At 47.4% G+C, this 23,002-nt stretch overlaps 1 protein-coding gene across 2 annotated transcripts in view; it reads right to left on the reverse strand.

Moving 5' to 3' along the window:
* The window catches only part of DPYSL2 (dihydropyrimidinase like 2), a 97,827-nt gene that overhangs the window by 63,782 nt on the left and 11,043 nt on the right, over positions 1-23,002 (reverse strand). The window contains exon 1 of one of the 2 annotated variants that reach the window (XM_018566236.1): positions 4,421-4,642. The exons of the other annotated variant lie outside the window; for it this stretch is intronic. Within the exon in view, the coding sequence (XP_018421738.1) occupies positions 4,421-4,618 (198 nt within the window). The 5' untranslated portion in view covers positions 4,619-4,642. Of the gene's footprint in view, positions 1-4,420; positions 4,643-23,002 lie in introns of those variants that run through there. 2 annotated transcript variants of the gene reach the window in all.

Here is a 23,002-nt window from a genome sequence, read left to right on the forward strand (position 1 = left end):
TGTAGATGCTGTTCGTGTATAGAAATATTTAGCAACAGCCTTTTCCACCTCATATTTATGGATCTCAATTTCTCATGTATCAGTTCTAAGTATCAGCCATATAGAGCACCCAGAGTTACATAGTTACATAATATTTGAAGTTAAATAAAGACACAGGTCCATCGAGTTCAACCTATATGAGCGTGTGTGAGTGTCTGTGTGTTCCAGACTGTGTGTGTGTGTGTGTGTGTGTGATTGCATGCAGTGCTGTGTGTATGCGACTCATCTTTTGTCAGGATCCTGCTCCCCTCCTCCTCTGCGTGGCAGAGTAACCCCATCTGTTCACCACCAGCCAGACATGGCACTTCAATCTACATGATCCATCTATAATTACCAGCCTGCCCAGCATCCCCGATATAAAAGACATCTCGGACATCACCTGGGCAACATCCTCCGCAAACAGCTACACCCTGGAAAATCCTCTGCATGCAGCTGGCATGCTCCTCGGTGCAGACCCAGCGCTGTTATGTAACCCCATCAACACTGAATCACCATACACTCGGCTGTGGACACAGAGCGAGACAAAGACACATATTTGTAATCACTGAACTACAAATATTTGTCAAAACCGGACTCCAAATATGTACAATTTTCCTTCTTTATGTTTACAAATACAAGGAAGCCGAGGGTTCTCCATCGCAGCATATTTGTTACATTGTAGCCGACGGGCTGAGCGTTCGTGTGCCGTGCGTCGTCTTCTGAATTTGTTACAGTTTTAATCAAATGAGTCAAAATGAATAAATAGTAAAGCGTTTGCTGAATGCATCGCCCTACAAGACCTTGCGACATGTTCTTAAAGGGTCACCCGGCCACTTTAGGAAGCCAGGGGACCTTAGCAGCCCGGTTATGCTCCCCCATGCCGTGGAGACTTGCTCTACCCGGTGCATTCTCCGTGAAGGATGAAAATTGCAGAAGTTTTGGAGTGACACCCTTTTAATTAGGGGTGCACCGATACCGATACTAGTATCAATATCTGTGCCGATACCGAGTATTTGGGCGAGTACTCGTATTTGCCCAAATGCCCCGATGCCTAGCCCGATACTTCCTGTATCAGGAAGCAGGACAGCGCATCATTACACACTGCCTGGCTTCCCGATTGGCCGGGAAGCCGGCTCCATGCTCCCTCGTCACTTGTGTTGAGGGAGCATGGAGCCGACTTCCCAGCCAATCAGCGTGTAATGACGCACTGCCCGGCTTCCTGATTGGTCGGGAAGCTGGTCAATCAGGGAGCCGAGCGCCGTGTAATGAGCCGGCTTCATGCTCCCTCGTCATCTCATGATGAGGGAGCATGAAGCCGGCTTCCCGGCCAATCAGGAAGCAGGGCGCTGCGTCCCTACACTGTGCCCGGCTTCATGCTTTCTCGTCACATTGTGACGAGAAGCATGGGACGGCTTCCTTGTTAATCGGGAAGCCGGGTGGCGAGTCTTTACAAGCTGCCCGGCTAATCAGGAAGCCAGGTGGCGAGTCATTACAAGCCGCCTGGCTTCCTGAAAGGGACTTCCGGTACTCTGTATTTGGTATCGGCGAGTACCAGAAGAAGAAAAAAGTCGGTACTCGTAATCGGTACCAAAATACCGGTGCATCCATACTTGTAATGGATGCAGCATATAATAAGTGGAGGTTCCAGTCTTAAGAACTCGCCAGTGGTATGCCAGAGAACAGCCAAGTAGGCAGCATTCATCAATGTCCATATATCAATGTCTTCACCCAACTTTCACCAAGGATTCACACCAAGAATCTTGGGTAAGAACATAGAAAAGCAGGCCCCTAAATATTAATGCTTCTTGTCATGTGATCTTTCAATGCTTTTATGATCTGATATTGGTACCTGCACTGACCTACATCCAGCAGTATCTAAAAACTAAATGAAGGTGCACAGAGATTTTCCCGCTTGTGGTACAAGTCTAAAGCATCAGCAGACCAAGAGCGACTGTTACTGAGGTAGGATAACACAACAGTTAACCCTTTACACACAAATGGTAGCCACCATGTCGTGGTTTAATGGAAACACATTTGACAGCATGTCTGTGACACTCACTGCCATGCCCAGACAGGAATGCAACAGTTATAAAATGCAGTAGCCCTCACAGAGGCAAAGATTCTTCAAGTCTGTGAAGGTTCTCATTCATCCAGGTCATGGCATATCTACAAAATAAATCAAGGCTACTGGACTTGCTGCGCTTGAAGACGTTTCACTGGTCATCCAACCAGCTTTCTCAGTTCAGAATGCTTGCAGTTCATTCTGAACTGAGAAAGCTGGTTGGGTGACCAGCGAAACGTCAAGAAAAATACAGCAAGTCCAGTTGCCTTGATTTAGTCTTTAAAGATATGCCATGACCTGGATGAATGAACCTTCACAGTCCTACCTCCAGTAGGTTCCTGGGTGTAGGAAGTATATAGAGCGCCTACCAAGATGGTAGAATATGGCCACAGTAGTCAGACATACAAATGAGGTCACAGAAACAGACGTTACGGGGTGTAGGAAGTCAGCACACCCAACGCAATACGATGCAAAACTAGATTTGTATTAATAATGTAGAAAAAGACAAAGTATAATACAACGGATATTAGACTTCTATCCCAGAAACCAACATTTCAGGGGATAGATGCCCTTTTCTTGAGCAGGTCCTCCTTGAGAATGGGGTCGCTATACCCTAAAAGCTCGGATTCTGGGATCTATATCTATTATCTGTTTTATTGTACTTTGACTTTTTCTACATTTGCATCATATTGCGTTGGGTGTGCTGACTTTATATACCCTGTAATGTCAATTTCTGTGACCTAATTTGTCTGCCTGACTGCTGTGGCCATATTTTACCATCTTTGTAGGTTATCTATACACTACATCAGGGGTAGCCAAACTCCGGCCCTCCAGCTGGGTTGGAACTACAAATCTCATGAGGCATTGCAAGACGCTCACAGCCACAGACATGACACCCTGAGAGATATGCCTCGTGGGACTTGTAGTTTCACCACAGCTGGAGGGCCAGAGTTTGGCTACCCCGGCACTACCTGGTCTCCATTTACTCGGATTGGACACACTGTATACGGTCACTTGTATGTTGCCCAATGCCTATAGATGTCCAACGTCCATTATATTGTACTTAGATTTTTGTATACATTGTAATACAATCTACTTTTGCAACGTATTGCGCTGGGCGTGCTGACTTTCTATACCTCGTAATGTCGGTTTCTGTGACCTCATTTGTCTGCCTGACTACTGTGGCCATATTTTACCATCTTGGCTAAACACTACACGGTCCCCATTTACCGTACTTAGCTTGGACATATTGTTTACAGTCACTTGTATGTTGCACTATGCTTATGTGCATTGTCCGCTGTATTGGACTTTTACTTTTGTATACATTATTGATACAATATTTTGCATCGAATTGTGTTGGGCGTGCTGACTTCCTACACCCAGTAACGACGGCTTCTGTGACCTCATTTGTCTGCCTGACTACGGTGGCCATATTTTAGCATCTTGGTAGGCTATTTATACACTACATGGTCTCCATTTAATTCGATTAGACACATTGTATACAGTCACATGTATGTTGCACCATGCTTCTAGATGTCTACTGAATTGTACTTTGACTTTTCCTACATTATGAATGCAATCCGTTTGCATTATATCGTGTTGGTGTGCTGTCTTTCTATGCAAAATAGAGCTAGTGCACACACCCATAGCCTGGATGGTATCCTCATACAACCCTAGCTACACATAGGAATAGTAGGCTATCCTCCACAGTAGGCTATCCTCCTCTAAGAGAAGAGTTTTCTATTCCCATGAAGGCGTCTGGTTTTGTCTGCCTGACTACTGTGTCCATATTTTACCATCCTGGTAGGCTATGGATGCCGTACATGTTATTTACTAAGATTGGACATATTGTATATGGTCATGTGTATGTTGCACATGACCATATACACTGACTTTCTATATAAAGTATGCATGGTGCACTCATCTATAGCTTCAATGCTATCCTCATATATTGCATTGGCTGTGCTGTCTTCATATGCAAAATACACACAGTGCACACATCAATAGCTTGCATGGTATCCTCATACAACCCTAGGTGCAGCTAGGTGCATTAGTCTACACCCCCCCTCCTTGCATGCATGATGAGGTGGTACCTGTAGTAAACAATGCACATCACGCAATCAGTGCAACCTGCACCGGAGAGCAGCATCCTGACATCCCCATCCAGCGACACACCTACATCCCTCTATGGGGCATCCTCTGTCATCCAGCATGTGACCTCTCCATGGATGGATCGTGGCTCCATCCGGGCAGATCGGTGCCCCGGGCTCTGCAGAATCCCCCTACCAACACCCCCACCCCCTTCCCCAGGACGATGCCAATCACAGGGCTCTCACTCACCGTGATGTGAGGAATGTTCTTCTTGCCCTGGTAGGACATGTTGGAGGCTCTCCTCTCGGTACAGGACGGGGGGTTGCTGGCGTACACAGGAGCGGGTGCTGCGGACGGAGGAGGAGGAGGAGGATGAGGATGCGCTGCCCCCGATCTGCCTGTTACCCGGGCTGCAATAAAGGACTTGCAGCAGGCGGCAGTGCGCATGCGCGGTGCCACTCCCTGTCCTCATCCGAGGCAGCGGCTCCCGGGTGCTCCTATTGGTGGAGGGGGGCAGCCGCTATGCAAATGAGGAGCCTGGCCAGAGGGCGGGGCCGCGGCGGAGGATGCAACGACTGCAATGCAGTGGCGAGCCCCGAGAATGGATGCGCTGCAATCCGCTGCCGGGCCGCGGCATGGCACTGCAAGTCCGGGGGGCCAAGGGTGGGGGGATGCAAGACCCCCGACACGTCAGAGTGCCAATGCGGGGGGAGTGTGCCAGCAGATGGAGGGGGTCTGCTCAGATGTAGCCATTGGAGGGATGTGTGTCAATATAACTTTCATTTATTGTGATACTTATATATTCATCTAAAGTCCATGCAAATATAACCACAAGAGCCAAAAGGGATAGAGATCTACCTTGTGTACACCAAATGCCTTAACAAGCCCAGGTATTACCTAGCGAAAGTAGCAGTGACGTCACCACTGTTAAAATTCCAGCATGTGCAGAGAGCAGTAGGAGGGGTCTAGCAGGCCCCGCCCACTACAGCCTAAGACCATTGAGCAGGTTTTTATTACAGAAGGGGGCGGAGACAAGACCAATCACCCTGGACAAGGAGAGAGAGCAGCAGTGATCTGGCGGAGACAAGACCAGTCACCCTGCACACGGGAGTGAGAGGAGCAGTGAGTGGGCTTTATTATAGGAAGGTCCTGCACAGAGGCAAAGTTTACAGAGGAACTCCTGCTATTGCAAAGCTAACCCATGCAGTGGGGCTACTCCAGCACTGCAAGGGTTAAGTGCTCATTCTGGTCTATGGGGCTCACATAAAGCAAATATACTCACCCAATCCTCGGTCCCACATGGCTGCTATACTGGTCCCTGCAGCCTCTTCTCCCCCAGGCTCCAGCGGTCCTCATCACATCTCATGCAGGTCCATTTAGCTGCATTAGACGCGAGGACACCAAAGGACATACCACAGCCAGATGGGAGGGGGAGAGAGGTGAGTGCCGACTACTGCAGGACTGAGGATCAGGTGAGTATATCTTCTCCATCTGCACCCTCTTGACAAAACGAGCACCTAACCCTTGCAGTGCGGGGGTGGGGGGGTAGCCTCACTGCAAGGGTAGGTTTTCTATAATCCCAGAGTTCGTCTTTCACACTCTGCACAGATCTGGAACAAATAAACACAAGGGGCTTCATAGGAAATTCCTGCACTCATCAGCGCCCCCCCCCCCTCATTAACATGCTAATAAAACTAATTTAAACATCTCATGTTTTTTATTACATATTTTATTTTAGACCCAGTGACATCATCATTGGGTCTCTATGCAATGCAGGCAGATGATGGCCGGTGGGAGGGGCCAGCAGGGTGCTACATCTGGCTTTAGCATAGTACCACATAGTACTTCTCTCATGATCCATCAGATCTGAAAGTCACAGAGGCTGGTTAAATCCCCCCGGGGACCCAGTGCACATAGCACTTCCACCCCTTTAAAAATCTGTGTAGTCGTTTAGAAATAAAATGTCATTATTTGTGCCAGTGATGGCTGTAGCTCCGCCCCCAGGCTGAAGCCCAAATTATGGGTGTTTCTCAGAGGTACAGTCGGCTCTGTTGCCACAGCTCCCTCTCCATTGTGCAGCCCTCTTTGCCATGCAGCACCACGCCTCCTCCTCTGCTCCCTACGTACTGGTAAAAGACTGAGAGCACACCCTCCCACAGCCACCTGTCAGCGCAGGGGAGACTACAGTAGTAACAGCCAGCTTGTGTTGTAAATGACAGCAGCTGCAGAGGAGCACCATCATTCACAAATGCACAAGCCCGCAACAGCAGCAAGGGAGCAGAGGAGGGAGCAAGGGAGCTGCACGGCCAGGACTGCAGAGGTTCCAATAAGCAATGCTGCGCCGGCTCTGTGCGCACTGTCATGCTCCCCCTCCGTCAGTAGGGCCGGATTTACTCTCCCTGCTGCCCCAAGGCCAGGTTCTGCAATTCGCCCCCCACCCCCATCAACGGAGAATGGCAACCGGATGGCAGGGGCAGCAGGGTTAGTCTTATTTATTTTTTTATTGTTTTTTTTAACTTTATTTTAACTTTTTACATTTTTTAGCTTATCGTTTACTTTTTTTTATAATTTGTTATCTTATTATTGTTTATTTTTTATAATTATTTTCTTATTTTTTAATAACTTTATACTTATTTTTTACTTTTTAATCACCTTTTTATTTTATTTAATTTCTTTTTTTTTTTAATACATTTTTTTTCACTTAACTTTATTGCTATCACACAGGAGCTAGCTAACAAGCCCCTGTGTGATGGCCTTTGGAGGTGACAGGTTCTCTTTATTGAACCTGTCACCTCCAATACAGGAGTTCTAGCACAGCACTGTGCTGGAACTCCTGTGACAGCTGAGAGAGGAAGAGCACAGCTCTCCCCTCTCACTGTATACTTCAGGTCCAGGTGCAGCAACTGCACCTGAAGGATGGATTTCAGTCTGGAGTGGGCGTTCCTAGGTAAACTGCCCCAAGTAAGACCCACATGTGATGCTGAGCCCCCATGACTGAAAAAACTGAAATCCAATGAATGAAAGGGGCGGGCCAGGGACAATCAGGCTGGGGAGGAAGAGCTAGATGACGCTGCTGGAAACCCATCAGGAAATGAGACGGGCTCTAGCTGACTTACTGCAGCTTCTAATGCACATTGTGAGAAGCCCGCAGTGTGCAGTAAAATCAGAGGAAGCCATCTTCAAACCATTGGCTGAAGAGAAGTTTTATTACCTTGGTGTCTTCAAGACCTTCAGCAAAATCTTCAGCATCTGACAACGTCTGGGTGTGCCCAGTGCATGGTCCCCAGCTGTGTGTTGTGGTTCCTCCTGTCAGCCACTATCACTACTGTGTCTTGTATTGCTGTAGGGGTCAGTAGGAGGAACCACAGTACATGGCGGGGGCCAGGCATCCAACATGCCCAAAAGTGACAGATGCTGACATTTCTCTATTTGAAGACAGTAAAGTGAGGAATTGGTGACTGCTACAGAGGTGAGTATTAAGGAGAACTATGGGGTTAGGGCTTTTCCCCATAGTTCTCCTTAGGGTAACCGGAGGACACAAACTAGCGTCCTCCCGTCACCCGCAGCTACAACTCGCGGTATACTGAGACGCCGCAGCTGAAGCGGATCCCGACAATTATGTCTGGATCCGCCCAGCTGCGTGAGTGACAGCTGGCTCTGCCTATCTAGAGGCAGAGCCAGCTGTACCCGCCCCCTCCCCCGTCTGTTCCGCCAGTCAGCGCTGGAGGATCGGGGAGGGGGGAATCCAGGGGAGCCGTGACAGGATCGAGAGGCAAGCGACGGTATGTGTTCGCTCACCTCCCGATCTACTGAGCCGACCTGTGACAGTCTCATTGTCACAGGTCGGCTAGAACCATGAGGTGAGTGAAAAGCACCTCCCCCCCCTCATAGTTCTCCTTTAAAAGAGAACTATGGGGTAACCTTTTTATCCCATAGTTCTCTTTAGGGTCACAAGAGAGCAAACAAACCTCTGGTGACCCAAAGCTCAGTATATAGCGGCCTATTGCCTGCTATATACTGAGAGCGCTGCAGCCGGGACAGATCCTGACAACGCTGTCTGGATCCACCCAGCTGCGTGAGTGACAGCTGGCTCTGCCTATCTAGAGGCAGAGCCAGCTGTGCCCGCTCCCTCCCCTGTCTGTTCTGCCAGTCAGCGCTGGAGGATCAGAGAGGGGAGGGGGGAGGAATCCCTGCAGGGAGCCGTGACTGAGTCGCTGCTCTCTGCAGGGAGTTGATCGGGAGTTGAGCGAGCGACGGTATGTGTTTTCTCACGTCACAATCTATAGAGCCGACGTGCGACAGTTTCAGTGTCACAAGTCGGCTCGAACTATGAGGATGAGTAAATCACTCGGCTCATAGTTCTCCTTTAAGTATCTTCTTTTGCAGGTAACCGTTTTAGATTTTTTAAGAACAGTTGTTTGAAAACCTGAATCCAGCTAATGAAACCTTCCATCCTACCTCTGCACTCTAAAGGCCCCTCTGTGACCATATTGAGGTCCTATGGACACCCCCACACTAGATCACCAGCTCTAGCAGATCAAGTTGAACAAAACTTCTACCAGGATCATAACTCTTCAGCCCATGATCTGCGGAACCCCTGAATGGAGTCACATTGTAAATGGCTAATTCACTCTCATAAATGTGCCTTCAATAGTCCTAATGCACGTCATAAATACTTTAGCGTAGCAGTTAAATACACATTTGGGTCTGGCTCTACCTGACCTGTTCATACAACCCAGCTCTCAAACTACACAAGCCATAAATCCAGTTATGATAAAATAACATGTATAACAAGCATCTGTCCCCAAGATATAAGTCACAAACAATTTGATATCAAACATACCTAGAGTGTAATGTACACCAAGCAAACGGGTGACATTAAAGGCTTATGCAGAGTAAATGTGACTGACACACTGAAGGGACCCTACGCGGCCCCAAAAAACATTGGCTATGACAAATGCTGACAATGACAAAGCGTAATAGGATCAACTATATATTCCCCGTTTTCTGGTGATGATCTGATTTTCATTGGATAACACCATCCATGTGATCACTACTAGCACCACCATTCTGTAAGGACGCAATGCTGTACGGAGTGCAGGTGACTCAACACTATTGGATGCTGAACCTCTCACTCCCTGCAGAGAAAATGTGGCTGCATTGTATGCTATATGGTCATTCACTGCCCCATGTGCATGGGGCCCCAAGGGTCCCCAACAGATGTCCGATGTATATTATATTTGGTCTTTTTCAAATGGTAATTTCATTCTATTTAATACTGTGGCGGTGGGAATGTAAAACCACATCTGGAAATATTGATATTGTTCGAAAAGTGACATTAAAGGCGTATCCTCTGACAAACACTTCAGCACCCAGCACTCCTACTCCTCAGCTCTTGATTGGGTGATGATTGGCTCAATGACACCCTGAAGAGCCAGAAGTAGGCAATCCCGACACTCCAGCTGGGACTACATGACCCCCCCAGAAGCAGGGATATGAAGGGATTTGTAGTTTCAACACAGCTGGAGTGACAAGGTTTCCTACTCCTGCTCTAGAGGGTCCGCAAACAGCTCCCGCTTTGGCCGAATTTTCCATAAAAACCACGCCGGATTGCTAAGTGTCCTTCTTTAGAGCCAGTCAACTACATCAGATTGGATAGTGAATTGGACTCTGTCCAGACAGACTTTCTTAAAGGGACATTAAAGTCATAAATGTATGTCACAGGTCGGCTAGAACTATGAGGTGAGTGAAAAGCACTCACCTCATAGTTCTCCTTTAAATGATGCCTCTTGATCCGATCATCTTCCTACCACTTGTATGCAGCAATCCAACCAGCGCTGGTGCCGGTCTCTGATCCAGCACAAACTCCTCGGGTCCCATGGTGTATGTCTGGCGTGCACGCTCCCGGCTACATGCATTCACCTCTTTGTCTATCCTCTTCTCCCCGCTTAAGATCTCTATTGCGCAGCAGCATGCACCCCCACCACCCCCGATCATCCTGCACGGCTGCTTGAGAAGCTCCAGATCTTCAGACAGGAGCGAGCGGCGGAGACACATATCGACTGCTTGCTAGCCATAGATCAGTGGCGCAACAATCACCTTAGCGACCCAGGCGGTAGCTATGGGGCCCGAGGCACAGTCGGGCCGCCTAGGTCGCTATGGCACCCTTGGCTGGTGGCTTGCACTGGCGGCTCTGAAGAATGGGCTGCTGTTCAGATCACCGACAGTAACCTGTGCAGCAGCGCGTTCCTCTCCATAGAGTCAGTGAGAGCCAGCAGCGGCGGTAGAGCAGGCTGGACCCGGCAGTGGAGGAGGAGGGGCCCGGTGATGGAGAAGGGGGCGGGCCTGGCGACGGAGGAGGAAAAGGAGGCGGACAGGTAAGGAGTGCGACCAGCCCACCTGAGAGTCTATGGTGGGCTCTGCAGGGTCACTCAGGTGGGCTGTCTGGGTTCTCAAGTGGGCTCTGCAAGGGGCATAACTAGAAATCACAGGGCCCCATACCAAATTTTGCTACGGGGCCCTGTGATTTCTAGTTATGCCCCCGCCATAGATATATGCAAAAAAAAAGTTTATTTATACTTTAAGTACTTTTTCACATTTAATCCCATTTATTTTGCCGTTTATTTTGTGATATCTTTGAATGAAAGAATCCTTGCCTTTATGGAGAGCCTGCCTGATGAAGGGACCCTGGGTGCTTTATGAGGAGATGCGTGTACATCAATAAAATGACCACTCGCTGAAGATTTTACTTTGGTGTCCTGGTGATATACTTTACTATTAGGTTGGTATAATAAAGGCAGACCCTCCCATTTATTAATATATTTATGGAACAGACAGAAAATCTTTCTACGGCCAAGATCTACTTTCACAGAAGCTTGGCTAAGAAGATGTTCACCTATTCCAAGCATGAATAGATTGAACTAATATCCTCTAATTCCTGTAGGCTCCTTTAACCTTTGCCCTAGTCAAACACCTTCCCAAGCGATAGAAGCTAGTGATAATTGAAACAAGAGAATCATTAATTCCGCTAGCTTTAATGCACTTGACTATCTGAATGCCGATCTGCCTTATCTACAGAGAATTTCTGCAGATTGGAGAAGGGTAATCCCTGTATCCTGTAATGGGTGGGAGGTCAGACGGAAGAACGGGTGAGAGGTTTAGGCAGATCCAAGGGTCAACACTGTTTCCCAGTGGACGTCTCTATACAGGTCTGTGCTTGGGTCAAAAGGTTTCAAAAGGAGACAAGGGCACTTTAAACCTTGCATCATCTTGCATAGTCGGAGGCCCGGATTTGGGAAAAGGCTTCTCTGACTTTAGCCTCAGCTATCTCATTAACTGGACAGTAGCAAACCATCAGAAACCATTATCACTGAAGATGAATTTATTAACACACCAGGGATCAAATCCACAATATTTTACACATTTCAGTTTCTCTGAATAATAAAGCATTCAGAGTTACCTGTGCAGGCAGGGCCGGGCCCTATAATGAGGCAGCCTGGGGCGGTTGCCTCAGGTGGCATCTCATTGGGTCACGTAGGGGAGGTGGCAGGTGTTCCTGCCACCCCCTTTCTGGTCAGAGTGTCCCGGTTTGCTAACCTGGGACGATCTGGTCAGTGTCCAGCCCAGCTCATTGACATCAACGGTTGCCAGGAGCTGAGTGGGACACTTTGGCTGGCATCCTGCCAAGCTTTCTGGTTGCCAGTGCCCCACGAGCCATTTTTGCCCCCCCGAACCCCAAACGTCCACGAGTTGTCAAAACCCTGCCCACCACGGTGGTCTTCCCTTCCCGTTAATATTTCACAAAAATGATTCTCAATTTTCATACATGACCAGCGCCAGCTAGGGTTGCCACCTGTCCTGGATTCACCCAGACAGTCTGGGTTTTGATTGCTGTGTCTGGTTTTAATGGCAGTAGAAACCAGAACATGATGTCAGGCACACAGGGGAAACCAAAATGAAGATAGGGGCTACTGGCCCCTCACTGAAAATAGGCCCAACTGGGATATTTACATATGAATGGGTGGCGCTATTTACATATGAATAAGCCGCGACTCATTCTCCCAAAAAAATATCCGCGCATTGCTAGAGTGTTCGGGTTTCGCTTGAAGAAAAGTTTGCAACCCTAGCTACAGCCAAAACTTTTTTTCATATTTTGGATAGACCCAAGAAGAGTTTAATACTAGTGTCAAGTTTATTTTGCTGACCATGACCAGTTGGTAAGTTCTCCTCACTCCCTGTCCCCGGAACAGGAAGCCACAGACAGTTGTCACCTAACCCCAAGGTTCTAATGATTCGCCATTATACTTGGAGAACTATGGGGTTAGGGCTTTTCCCCATAGTTCTCCTTAGGGTAACGGGAGGACACAAACTAGCATCCTCCCGTCACCCTAGGCTCAGTATACCGCGAGCTGTAGCTTGCGGTATACTGAGACACCACAGCTGAAGTGCCGGGATCAATTGTGCCGGGATCCGCCCAGCTGCGTGACTGACAGCTGGCTCTGCCTATCTAGAGGCAGAGCCAGCTGTACCCGCCCCCTCCTCTGTCCGTTCCGCCAGTCAGCGCTGGAGGATCAGAGCGGGGAGGGGGGAATCCAGCCCCTCCCCTGTCATGGCAGAGAGACGTGACAGGATTGAGAGGTGAGTGAACGCCGGTATGTGTTCGCTCACCTCCCGATCTACTGAGCCAACCTGTGAGTCTCATTGTTACAGGTCGGCTAGAACTATGAGGGGAGTGAAAAGCACTCACCTCATAGTTCTTTAAAAAGGTGTTTTGTTGTACTCCGTCATTGTTGCCGGAGAAAGAAGCTATTTTTAGGGCATCAAAACACTGAAAATGTTTCCTGTGACTAATAAAAGGCTCAACGCATACTAAAGATGCGCTGGCGAAGTGTAGTATTTATTTTTACAGTTTGTATGGTCACCGGGGAGATATTCCACCACTTCCTGTCCTGACAGAAAGTCTCCCCAATGAAGAGGTACACCACAAATAAAAACCCAATGGAGGGTCTTATCCCTTTTCCACGGTCAGAAACTAACAGGCTTTGGCTGTAATTGGTCGGTTAAAGTCAAATAGTGCTGAAGTGTGGTCAGTGTATCAAAAAGAAGACAACTATCAGCACCGGAGAACCAGAGACATGCAGAATTAATGCAAACAAATGTTGATGGCAGCCTCGCTCACACCAGATGCAGTGCGTTCCAGCCCGATTCTAACCAGAACGCACTGCATCGCATTGCAGCCGGCTCACTTTTTTGTGGGGCAGGAGGGTGTGTGACGGGCCATTGAAGTGAATGGCACCGTAGCCACGCCCTCAGGCCGCAATGCGATCACAAGGCACATTATGCCTGTGGTCCGGTGCAATCAAAATAGTGCTTGCAGCCTTGCATGGCTACCGCGCCATTCAGTTCAATGGCCCGCCACACCCCCACCTGCCCCACAAAAAAATGAGCGCATCTGGTGTGAACGGGCCTGAAAAAAAGAGGCAAAATACTTTGACACACTGTTACTTTAACCATTTAGGGCACCAGACAGACCAAGCAACTGTCTCTGCAACTGACTGTTGGCAGGCACCACCATCTAGCGTCTCTAGATGCAATTTCCCATGCTCCTCAGCTCCATCTAGTGGTGGTAATGGCGTGCAACTGGCATTCACCAAGCTATACACTGAGCAGAAGACTTCTAAATCGGCCCCTAGGTATCAGTTTTTGGGTGTAGCAAATGGCTGCTGGACCCATGCATTGCCACATGGGAGGAAGTCACATGCACCCCAATACCTGGAAGCATTATGTCTGATCACCCAGCTGTAAGAAAGAAGCAACGGGGAAGCCCTGGAAGGTAATATTGAGTTAATAAGCTAGGTAAAGGGGGTGGAGGGGAATGGAAGCCTGTGATGTCTGTTAAGTCAATAGGAGATGATCCTTGGAATACCTCTGATGAAGGCAGTAAGGACAGAAGGCAAAGAATTACATTAGGCACATATTTTTGCAGCCTGTAGGGGCAATTAAAGACTAAAAACACCCTTTTGATAATGGTTCCATGTTTTGCCTACAATGTCCAGCAATTACACATTGGTATGGCTTGGTGGTTGTGTATACAGGCTCTAGATTTAGAAGTTAAATGTGTGCTAGTGTTTGGCTTTGATTCAGGAGTTAAAGCCCAGGCAAAAAAATACCTCTTACTCTTATCTCATCCCACTGGTTTCTACCCATTCCCGAAAAAAAGGCTTCCAAAATCACTTATATTCACCATCACATTACCGTCTGTGGCACTTCAGATAGTGGAGACCAGTGATCAGATCAGGTCCAAGGATCCCTGTGATGGACACTCAATACAAAGCCTCCACCTTGTTCAAGAAGTGACGTGGGCACTGCAAAGATTACCCTGCCACACCAGACCAAAGCAAAGAAGTCTTGACATGGCCTGTCACATGACTGACTTCTCAGGTGTCTTTCATACACATTGGCTTGTATGAGAAAGGAAAGCAATTGAGAATTAATCAAATGCCTGTTTACAGAAGAGCAGAAGAGAAGGCGGGTACTTTGCAGGTTGCCTTCAAGGATATAACAAATACCATCATGGTAACTATACATTGTTGCTGACCAAGTACAGTGGTACCTCGGTTCACGAACTTAATCCGTTCCGTGATTCTGGTTGCGAACCGATTTGGTCGTGATTGGAATCAAACTGTGATCAGACCGTGATCTCGACTTGAGGAAGCCATGACCATGTGTCAGAGCAGGGAAAATGGCTGCGGTTGTGTTCGTCACCCGAAGCGGAGTTCGCGAACAGAAGCAAAATTTTGCCGAACTTCCTGTTCGCGAACGGAAGAATTCGTGAACAGAGGTACCACTATATATTCCTTCATGAAAACTGTATTCCCCGATGGCAGCGGTCTCTTTAAGCAGGATAATGCGCCCTGCCACACTGCAAAAATGGTTCAAGAATAGTTTGAGGAACACAAGGAGTTTGAGGTGTTGACTTGGCCTCCAAATTTCAATCCAATGGAGCATCTGTGGGATCTGCTGGAAAATCAAGTCCGATCTATGTAGGCCTCACCTTGCAACTTACATGACTTAGAGGATCTGCTTCTGACGGCTTGGTGCCAGATACCACAGCAGAGGTGTAGTAGAGTACTCCACATGTCAGGGCTGTTTTGGGGGCAAAAGGGGGCCTACTCAATATTGGGTAGCATTATTTGGCTAAATGCCGAAAGTGCCATTTTCCTGCCGTTCTGTCGGCGCAGCCGTGATTTCTTTCCTCCCCGGTGGGCACTGCTCTTTGTCCCAGCGGGGAGGAGAGAAAGTGACAGCCAGCCGAGCACTGCGGGAGGAGACCACCGTGAGCGGCCGGTGTCTCTCCTCCCACACCGCTCAGCCGCCTATCACAGTCCGGCAGAGCGGTGTGGGGGCGGACACAGCCCACGCTGTCACAGGAGGCTGGGCTCTCCTCCGTGCACTGCTCGCTCAGCCTCCTGTGACAGCGTGTCAGAGAGGAGAGTGAGAGCAAACACTCAGTGATCGCTGAGTGTTTGTAGATAATTGAGGATATGGCATGGTTACTATATCCTCAATTATGAATGAATGGGAAGTGACCTATATCCCCTCCTGTTCATTCAAATTGTAGTTATAGTAAACATACCATGTTATCAATGAACAGGAGCACTCAGAATAGAGGATTCCTGTTCATTGATAACAGGGGATACAGAAAAAGACATTGAGAACTCTGTTTCTGAGGACTTTGTGTTCTCAATCTCTTTTTCTGTTTTAAAAGGGAAATATCAGGGGTCTGTTTAGACCCCCAATATTTCCCCGAAGCCCCTAAAAGTAAAAAATATTTCATAAAAAATTAGTCGAGAAGCTAGCCAATCAGGAAGCCAGACAACGCGTCATTACACGGCGCCCGGCTTCCTGATTGTCCAGAGAGCCGACTCCATGCTGTCTTGTCACCTGGTGGAGACAGCTTCCCTGCTGATTGGGAAGCCGCCTGGCTTTCTTAATAGGACTTCCAGTATTCGGTATTGGTGAGTACAGAAAAAAAATATCCGTACTCTACCGAAAAACCGGCATCGGTGCATCCATAGTTGCTACCATAAGAAAGTAGCAGCGATATCACTGTGCTGTACATAGCCTGTGCAGATAGCAGAGCTGTGGGAGGGGCTCAGCAGGCCACTACAGGAAACTACAGAGGGGCGGAGACAAGACCAGTCACCCTGCACAAGGAGAGCAGCAGCTCCAAGTCTCACACTGGATTACTGCACAGATCTGGAATACACAGAACTTGTATGTCGACAATCCCAGAGTTCAGCTTTAAAAGTCTCACACACATACCAATTTATTGGCAATTTAGCCTTGACCCTCCAATACGAAGGCCATGTTCGGGAGCCAGCTCCATTGACAAGGGAGACCAATTAATATTGAACAGCCAGGCTGGATCATATGAGCATAACAGGATATAGGACACGTATGATTTTGCCATAAACCATTAGTGATAACATCGGCATACAGACATTAAGCATTGGTGCCAAGCATCTGAAACAGCCGACTTTCACCATCTCTATGGATGAACACATTTGTTACAACTTTCATATTAGAAAACAACCCCAATGTACTCAAATACATCCTTTGACCCGTAATCTAAGAGGCAATGGAATTCTCCAACTCTGACCCCTAGTATGGTTACATTTCACTGTCACATCTATATTACTGATTTATAAAATATCTCTTTTCTACATGCAAGACTCAGAAGGTGTGTGACCTGAAATTGAATACAATTTAGTGCCGGTTCATTTTTAAAATGTTCATAAGTAATGCATCACTAAAGGCGAAGCTAATACCCAATACCCATAACCACCAGAAACTCTTCTACCATTAATGTTTTTAAAGAAAACACTAATGGGATTAAGTCAGCCATCATAATCTATTAGCGTTCATTAGCATTCCATTACCCAGAATGCCGAGACGTCAATGCTCTGGGGAGGCCATGTGTTAGGTAACTAGAGTAATTTACAAACCTTAAACTGACACAGTGCAGTATGTTCCTATGTTATAATTGTATAGGTCACCATGGCAGACAATAGTCCTGGGTTCCAGGTCCTGAGTGGACAAAGCTTGGCCAAGCATGGATGCAGTTATTGGTAGCAATGCACCGATAACAGTTTTCCGGTGTCTAGCGCCGATATTTTGCTTTCAGTACTCGCCGATACAGAATGAAAAGAACATTAGTCTGGTAAGGATTCAGACCATGCCGAAAACACATGAAAGCATTGAGCCATTCATATGATGCTGGGTGATAGTCACATAGATATTACGGCCCAATTGATGTCTCACCCTTTTAGCCCTTTATAGTCCCCTAAAAGTGTGGTTTGTTTACTTAGAATTTTAACCCTTTAGTGAAGGTACCCCTTTCTCATTCACAAGGGGGGCGGCATATGGTTGCCCCCTTAATTAAAGGGTACCCCGATGCAAATAAGTCCCCCATCCGCAGACCCCTACAACCACCAGGTTAGGGTTGTGGGGAAGAGGCCCTTGTCCCAATGCCGAGGGCAGGTGGCACAAATTTGGGGGCAGGTGTTCCTAAAGGGCCTGGTATGGATGTTGGGGGGAACCCTAAGCACTTTTTTTTGTTTTAACTTAGGGGGGGTCCCTCCTAACATTCCTACCAGACCTAAAGGGTCTGGTATGAATTGGGGGAGGACCTCACGCTTTTTTCTTTCCTCTTCTGCAGACTAAAAAATGTAACTTTGCTGCAACGAGCGAAGCGAAAACGAACCGACAATTTATACAGACTGCCGCTAACGAATTTCGGAATCGGAAATTCGGATTCGTTTGCATTCGTTATATCTGTAATTCGGAATTATCTGAATTTCGTTCAAATTTCAATTCGGAACGAAACAATTTTCACGTCTGTCTACTGCCCACAGGCACTCTGTACAGCTGTAATGGGAAAGTGTGGGTGAGACCAGGGAAATGGGGCTTGTTAGTACAAATTCAACATTTCTATTTCTGTGACTTCAGTTAAATGGTCAGAATGATAAAACATTGATATCTACGTATGCCAACTGATTAAATATTCTTTGCCTACATTTCAAAATGTGTCTTTCAAAAGACTTTTGTCCGACATCCAAGCACGTCTGATAGTTTCCCAAATTAGGTTTAAAGGTTGTATGTAGTTGTTGCTCTCGCATCATAACATGCAAATACTGAAACAATGGTCTAAATACTCGATATCTCTGTATCTGGCAACATTAACCTCAAGTCTCTGAACATCTCAGCTGGTGGTATCCAGACAAGGTTGGGTTGACCAGAAGTAAATGTGCTACAAGGATAGGTCAGGGCATGCAACTCACAATCTTTATGGACTTTACGTACTCTAGACTTATTTTCATTTGTTACTAAATATTATAATATCCTTTTCGTTGCATTCTTTTTCCAATTGAATTTAATTACTGATGGTGAAGAGACATTGCAGCTCTACATCATTTGGCAATGTGGTGTTGTAAAGGTTCTTGTATACATTATATTAATGTTGTATGATCCAGCCAGCAGAAATCAGATTGTGGAATGATCATGTATCCAAAGACAACCCCCTGACCTACCCTCGCTGATCCACTAAGGGAAACAACGGTTTGGTTTAGAAAAAGTGCTAAAGTTCCCCCAAAATAAGTCACAAGTACAAAGTGTAGTTTGTCCAATTATTTTTATGTTGCAGGCACCCTACGCAACAACCTGCTGTAGTCAGTTGGGGTTTGTTTAATTTTTTTACCTGCATTGTTTACCCCCCCCCCCCCAGAGGGCCCACAGCTTGTGGACCAGGCTGCACACAATCAGCTTCTGTGCGGCCTGGCCTGCTATGCCTGACGCTATGCATAAGCCTGTTCCGAGCCCTGCTCCAACGGACTGAAGCTTGTCCAAGCAGGGCAGTTAGAGGGAGGGAAGGAGGGGTAGCATGTGCCCCGGACGCCGCATCAGGAGGGAAACTTAAAAATATTACCTGGCTGCCGGCTCCCTCCCACCGCTCTGCAGACACTGCCAGGGCCAGCTCTGGGAGAACTATCAGCAGCCCTAACCCTGCACTATCCACCTGAGACCCTGCAGAGCCCAGCACCTTGGTGATTAACAACCTCCCCCAAGTGGTAGAATGCCAGGGCACAGTCGCAGCTGCAACTCTGGTAGTCCCACCACTTGTGGGTGCCTAGACAGGCGGAAGAGGGCCCCTTTAACCGCCCCAGCAGGCTAACTCTCCGCAGCTCCTTCCCATGACGGTGGGGGGTATGTGACCTTCATGGTTTCTTGCACCGGGGGCCCTGAAGTTTCTAGTTATGCCTCTGGTACCCCCTATTAAATGTACATGTTTAGGCTTAAGGTGCAATCCCAGCCAAACAGCTGTAAGACTTACCCGCAAACCAGTCCCTGCCCAAAGATGCACGCACACGTCCCTGCCCAAAGATGCGCGCAATCCTGTAGTAAAACGTCTGGGCAAACGCATTTTGGAGCATAGATGTGCACACACAGGAACATACACATGCAATAGCATACATATGCATGCACGCTTTGCCCATTTAAACAGACAGAAACCATCATCAAGTTGCTGAGCAGTCAGCTTGTCCATGTGCTCTGCGTTCATGAAAACACAAAAGGATGCTTTACTTGTGGAAAAACTGCACCATACAAAACAGTTAAACATAATAGAAGGTATGGATTTCCTTTACCATCAGAGTGATGTAGGTTTATAATCCTATGTGCATTCAGTCTTGCCTCACTCAGGACCCTCTTCAGATGTGGAAAAATCTGCGAATGCAGCTAAACATTTTATCCCAAAGGCAATCAGAGAGTTCTAATGGGTTGTGGAGATACAATAAAGAAAGCAACCAATTAGACTACAACTGTCAGCAATTTAGTGTAGATGGGAATAAATTGTCACAGATCAGTTGAAGAGCTGATCTGTGCTTCACCGCTTAGCATTTGTTTTTACCTTGTGCTGCTGTAGGTCTGCTGGTACCTGTGGTTCTACAATCATGTGTTCTGCTCTTGCTGCACTAACTTAGCAGCCATGGGTGTCGCCCGCTTCACCTAATGGTTTATATACCTTCCTTCCTGCCCTGCCTCCTATCTGTCTCCCTATTTAAACCCTCCTCAGACCAGCTTTGGGTTGTTTGAACAACACTCTGTTTCTGAGCCCCTATCCTTGTGGTTATGCTTGATGGCCTGCTGATTGTTCGCTTGTGTACTGACTTGGCTTAGGGCCAGTTTACATCAATTGTGGTGTGTTCCAGAGTGGTAGCTGCTGGAATGCACACTAACCCCCCCCCCCCTCTTGTTCTGGGGAGGGGGTGGTGGTGCATTGAAGTCAATGGCACCACAGCCACGCTCCCTGCCTGCACTGTGATTGGACGCGTGGCAAAACATTGCCTGCATTCTGGCCCAGTGCAAATGCAAAAAAAATGCTGAATCCTCTATTTTTGTGTGGATGGAGTGGCTGTGGTGCCTTTTACTTCAATGCACCACCATGCCTCCTCCTGCCCCAGAACGAAGGGGGGAAGTTTAGTGTGTGATTGCTGTGCGTTCCAGCAGAGGCTGCTCTGGAATGCACTGCAATTGGTGTGTGTTGGCCCTTAGTTCTCTAGATGGTTGTCTGCTGCACCTTTGGCCTGTTTACTGGATCTCCTTTTGCTCTGTCCATCCTGTATTTGCCAGCACAGTTTGGGACGCAGATTCTTTCTCTGTATCCTGTGTGTATGGATACTCCACATGCAAGCAGGGTGAACCTGGGTGTTGTGTCCTGGGGTCAGCATGCAGCTAAGTCCAAACATCCGTGAGGGGGTCCCTGGCGGAACACTGCTGGGACCCTTAGCCTCTATGCCCTGGGGCATCCCGTGCTACCTGATCGCTTGTGGGTTCACACCCTGTGAATTGTATGTTCACACCCTGTGAATTGTGACAAATACTTCCAATCAACAAAGTAAGGGAGGAAGGAGGAAACTATGGAAGGAAGCAAGGGAGAAGGAAGGGAGAAGGCATTCTGGGCAGGGGAGAACCTTTACAGTGGAACCCAACCATCTTAGGTTTTCCTGGTAACCTTCAGCTTGATAGGGATCAGGACCTTAACTTTAAAGGGCACTTACAGTTCCAAACAAAAACCCATTATCTTACCTTCTACATTCATGAAGAATGATGGCCACTCCAGGCACTGATATGAACATTTCTCACAGCTCAGCCTGGCTTGCTTAAAATACTGTTGCAAAATTAAAAAGGCTGCCAGGCCCTTTGTAGGCCATGGCAGGCAGAAGGTAAATTTGTCTTCATTAAAGATTTGATAACTTCATGAGGTTCTTAACTGCAGGTTCCCTTTGGAGTGGTGAGACTAAAAACACATTGTAGATCATGTTTCTGCAGCTGTTACCTAGTTAACAATGCCCTCTGAACCAAGAGCAGAGTCAATAGATGGTTTGAAGGGCTTAATCCCAAGCTGCCATTAGTCCTGGAGAGCAGATGGATGGGGTAATCCGTTTAGGGGGTGGAGTTCACAGGTGGTTATCTGCCTAAGTTAGGGGTAGGCAAGTTAATATAGAATTCAGAAACCAGTCTGCCCAATCCAGGAGCTTGTAGGATTGTTTTTGTGGTCAACTCCATTGACAGTTACAGAAAACCTCAAACCTTAGGTGCCAGCTGTCATTTTTAGGAAGTATTGGCTGCCTGGCTCCCAGGATTTGTCCAGCCCTGGTCTAAGTGAAGCATTTAACCCTTAGATAATTAACAGTTGGTCTTTTGGCTAGAGGGAATCATGGGTGGCTATCAGTTTAGGTGAATGGGCCATCTGATTAGGGCTGAATGTGTGACTAAATGGTGGTCAACTAAATGGGAGTAGGATTGAGGGTACGCATCAGCACATATGTTATCATTTGTAGTTCACTAATAGAGGGGACTGAGATTGTCATACTGTGGTCTGCCTTACCAGACTGCCCTAATACAAAGAGAAATTGCCCATTTGGAGAAGACTAGGGCCGGATTTATTCTCTCTGCTGCCCCAATGCCAGGTTCCTCAATGCGCTCCCCTGTATGCAGGCTGCATACAAGTGATCTTGGCGACATCGCCGGGATCACTTGTACAAAACAAGGGGCAGCTTCCCTGCTGTACATTTAGCCCTACTTGCCCAAAGCAGGGCTAAATGTAGAAAACAACTACCAGCCTGGAGCCCAGAACTACATGTCCCAGGCTTCTGGAGATAGGAATTCCACACCCCTGCTGCCCCTCTACTCCCTGCTGCCCCAAGGCCGGGCCTTGTGGGAAACCCAGCCCCCGAGAAGACTTCCTTGTTACAGGCTGTCATGGTAAAGTTTATGTTAAAATCTTCCCTGTTACAAAGGGATTTCCATTACTGACCTCATTCTTTTTTTAATGAAACATTATCAGGCTATTATTTCCATGTAGAAACGTGAAAGAAAGCTTCTCTTATACCCCTGGCACTGCACTGGAAATGACATTATCATGCCACATGACAGGTAAGGATGTCTGGATATTGCAATATTCCATACTAGTGGATGTGCATTGTGGTTACAATTGATGGAGCCAATCCGCACAGATGATTTTGATCAGGCCTCTGTATGATCACAACCAATATTACCCACTAGGCAGCTGCAAACCGCCCCACTCTTGCCCCATTGTCACAAGAGATGCATTCCTTTTCAAAATCTGTAAGAGAAAAACCCATACCCATCAATCAAAAATCATTTTTTTTTTTTTTTTTTTTTTAAATTAAAAGCTTAAAATCATTTTTGAAGCAAGGAGAAAAGTAAAAATATTTCAGGTTGCTGTGTGCTATGGCTTTTTTCCTTTTT

This window comes from Nanorana parkeri, unplaced genomic scaffold (genome assembly GCF_000935625.1).
Source record: "Nanorana parkeri isolate BGI_ZX_2015 unplaced genomic scaffold, ASM93562v1 scaffold926, whole genome shotgun sequence".
Taxonomy (NCBI): Eukaryota; Metazoa; Chordata; class Amphibia; order Anura; family Dicroglossidae; genus Nanorana; species Nanorana parkeri.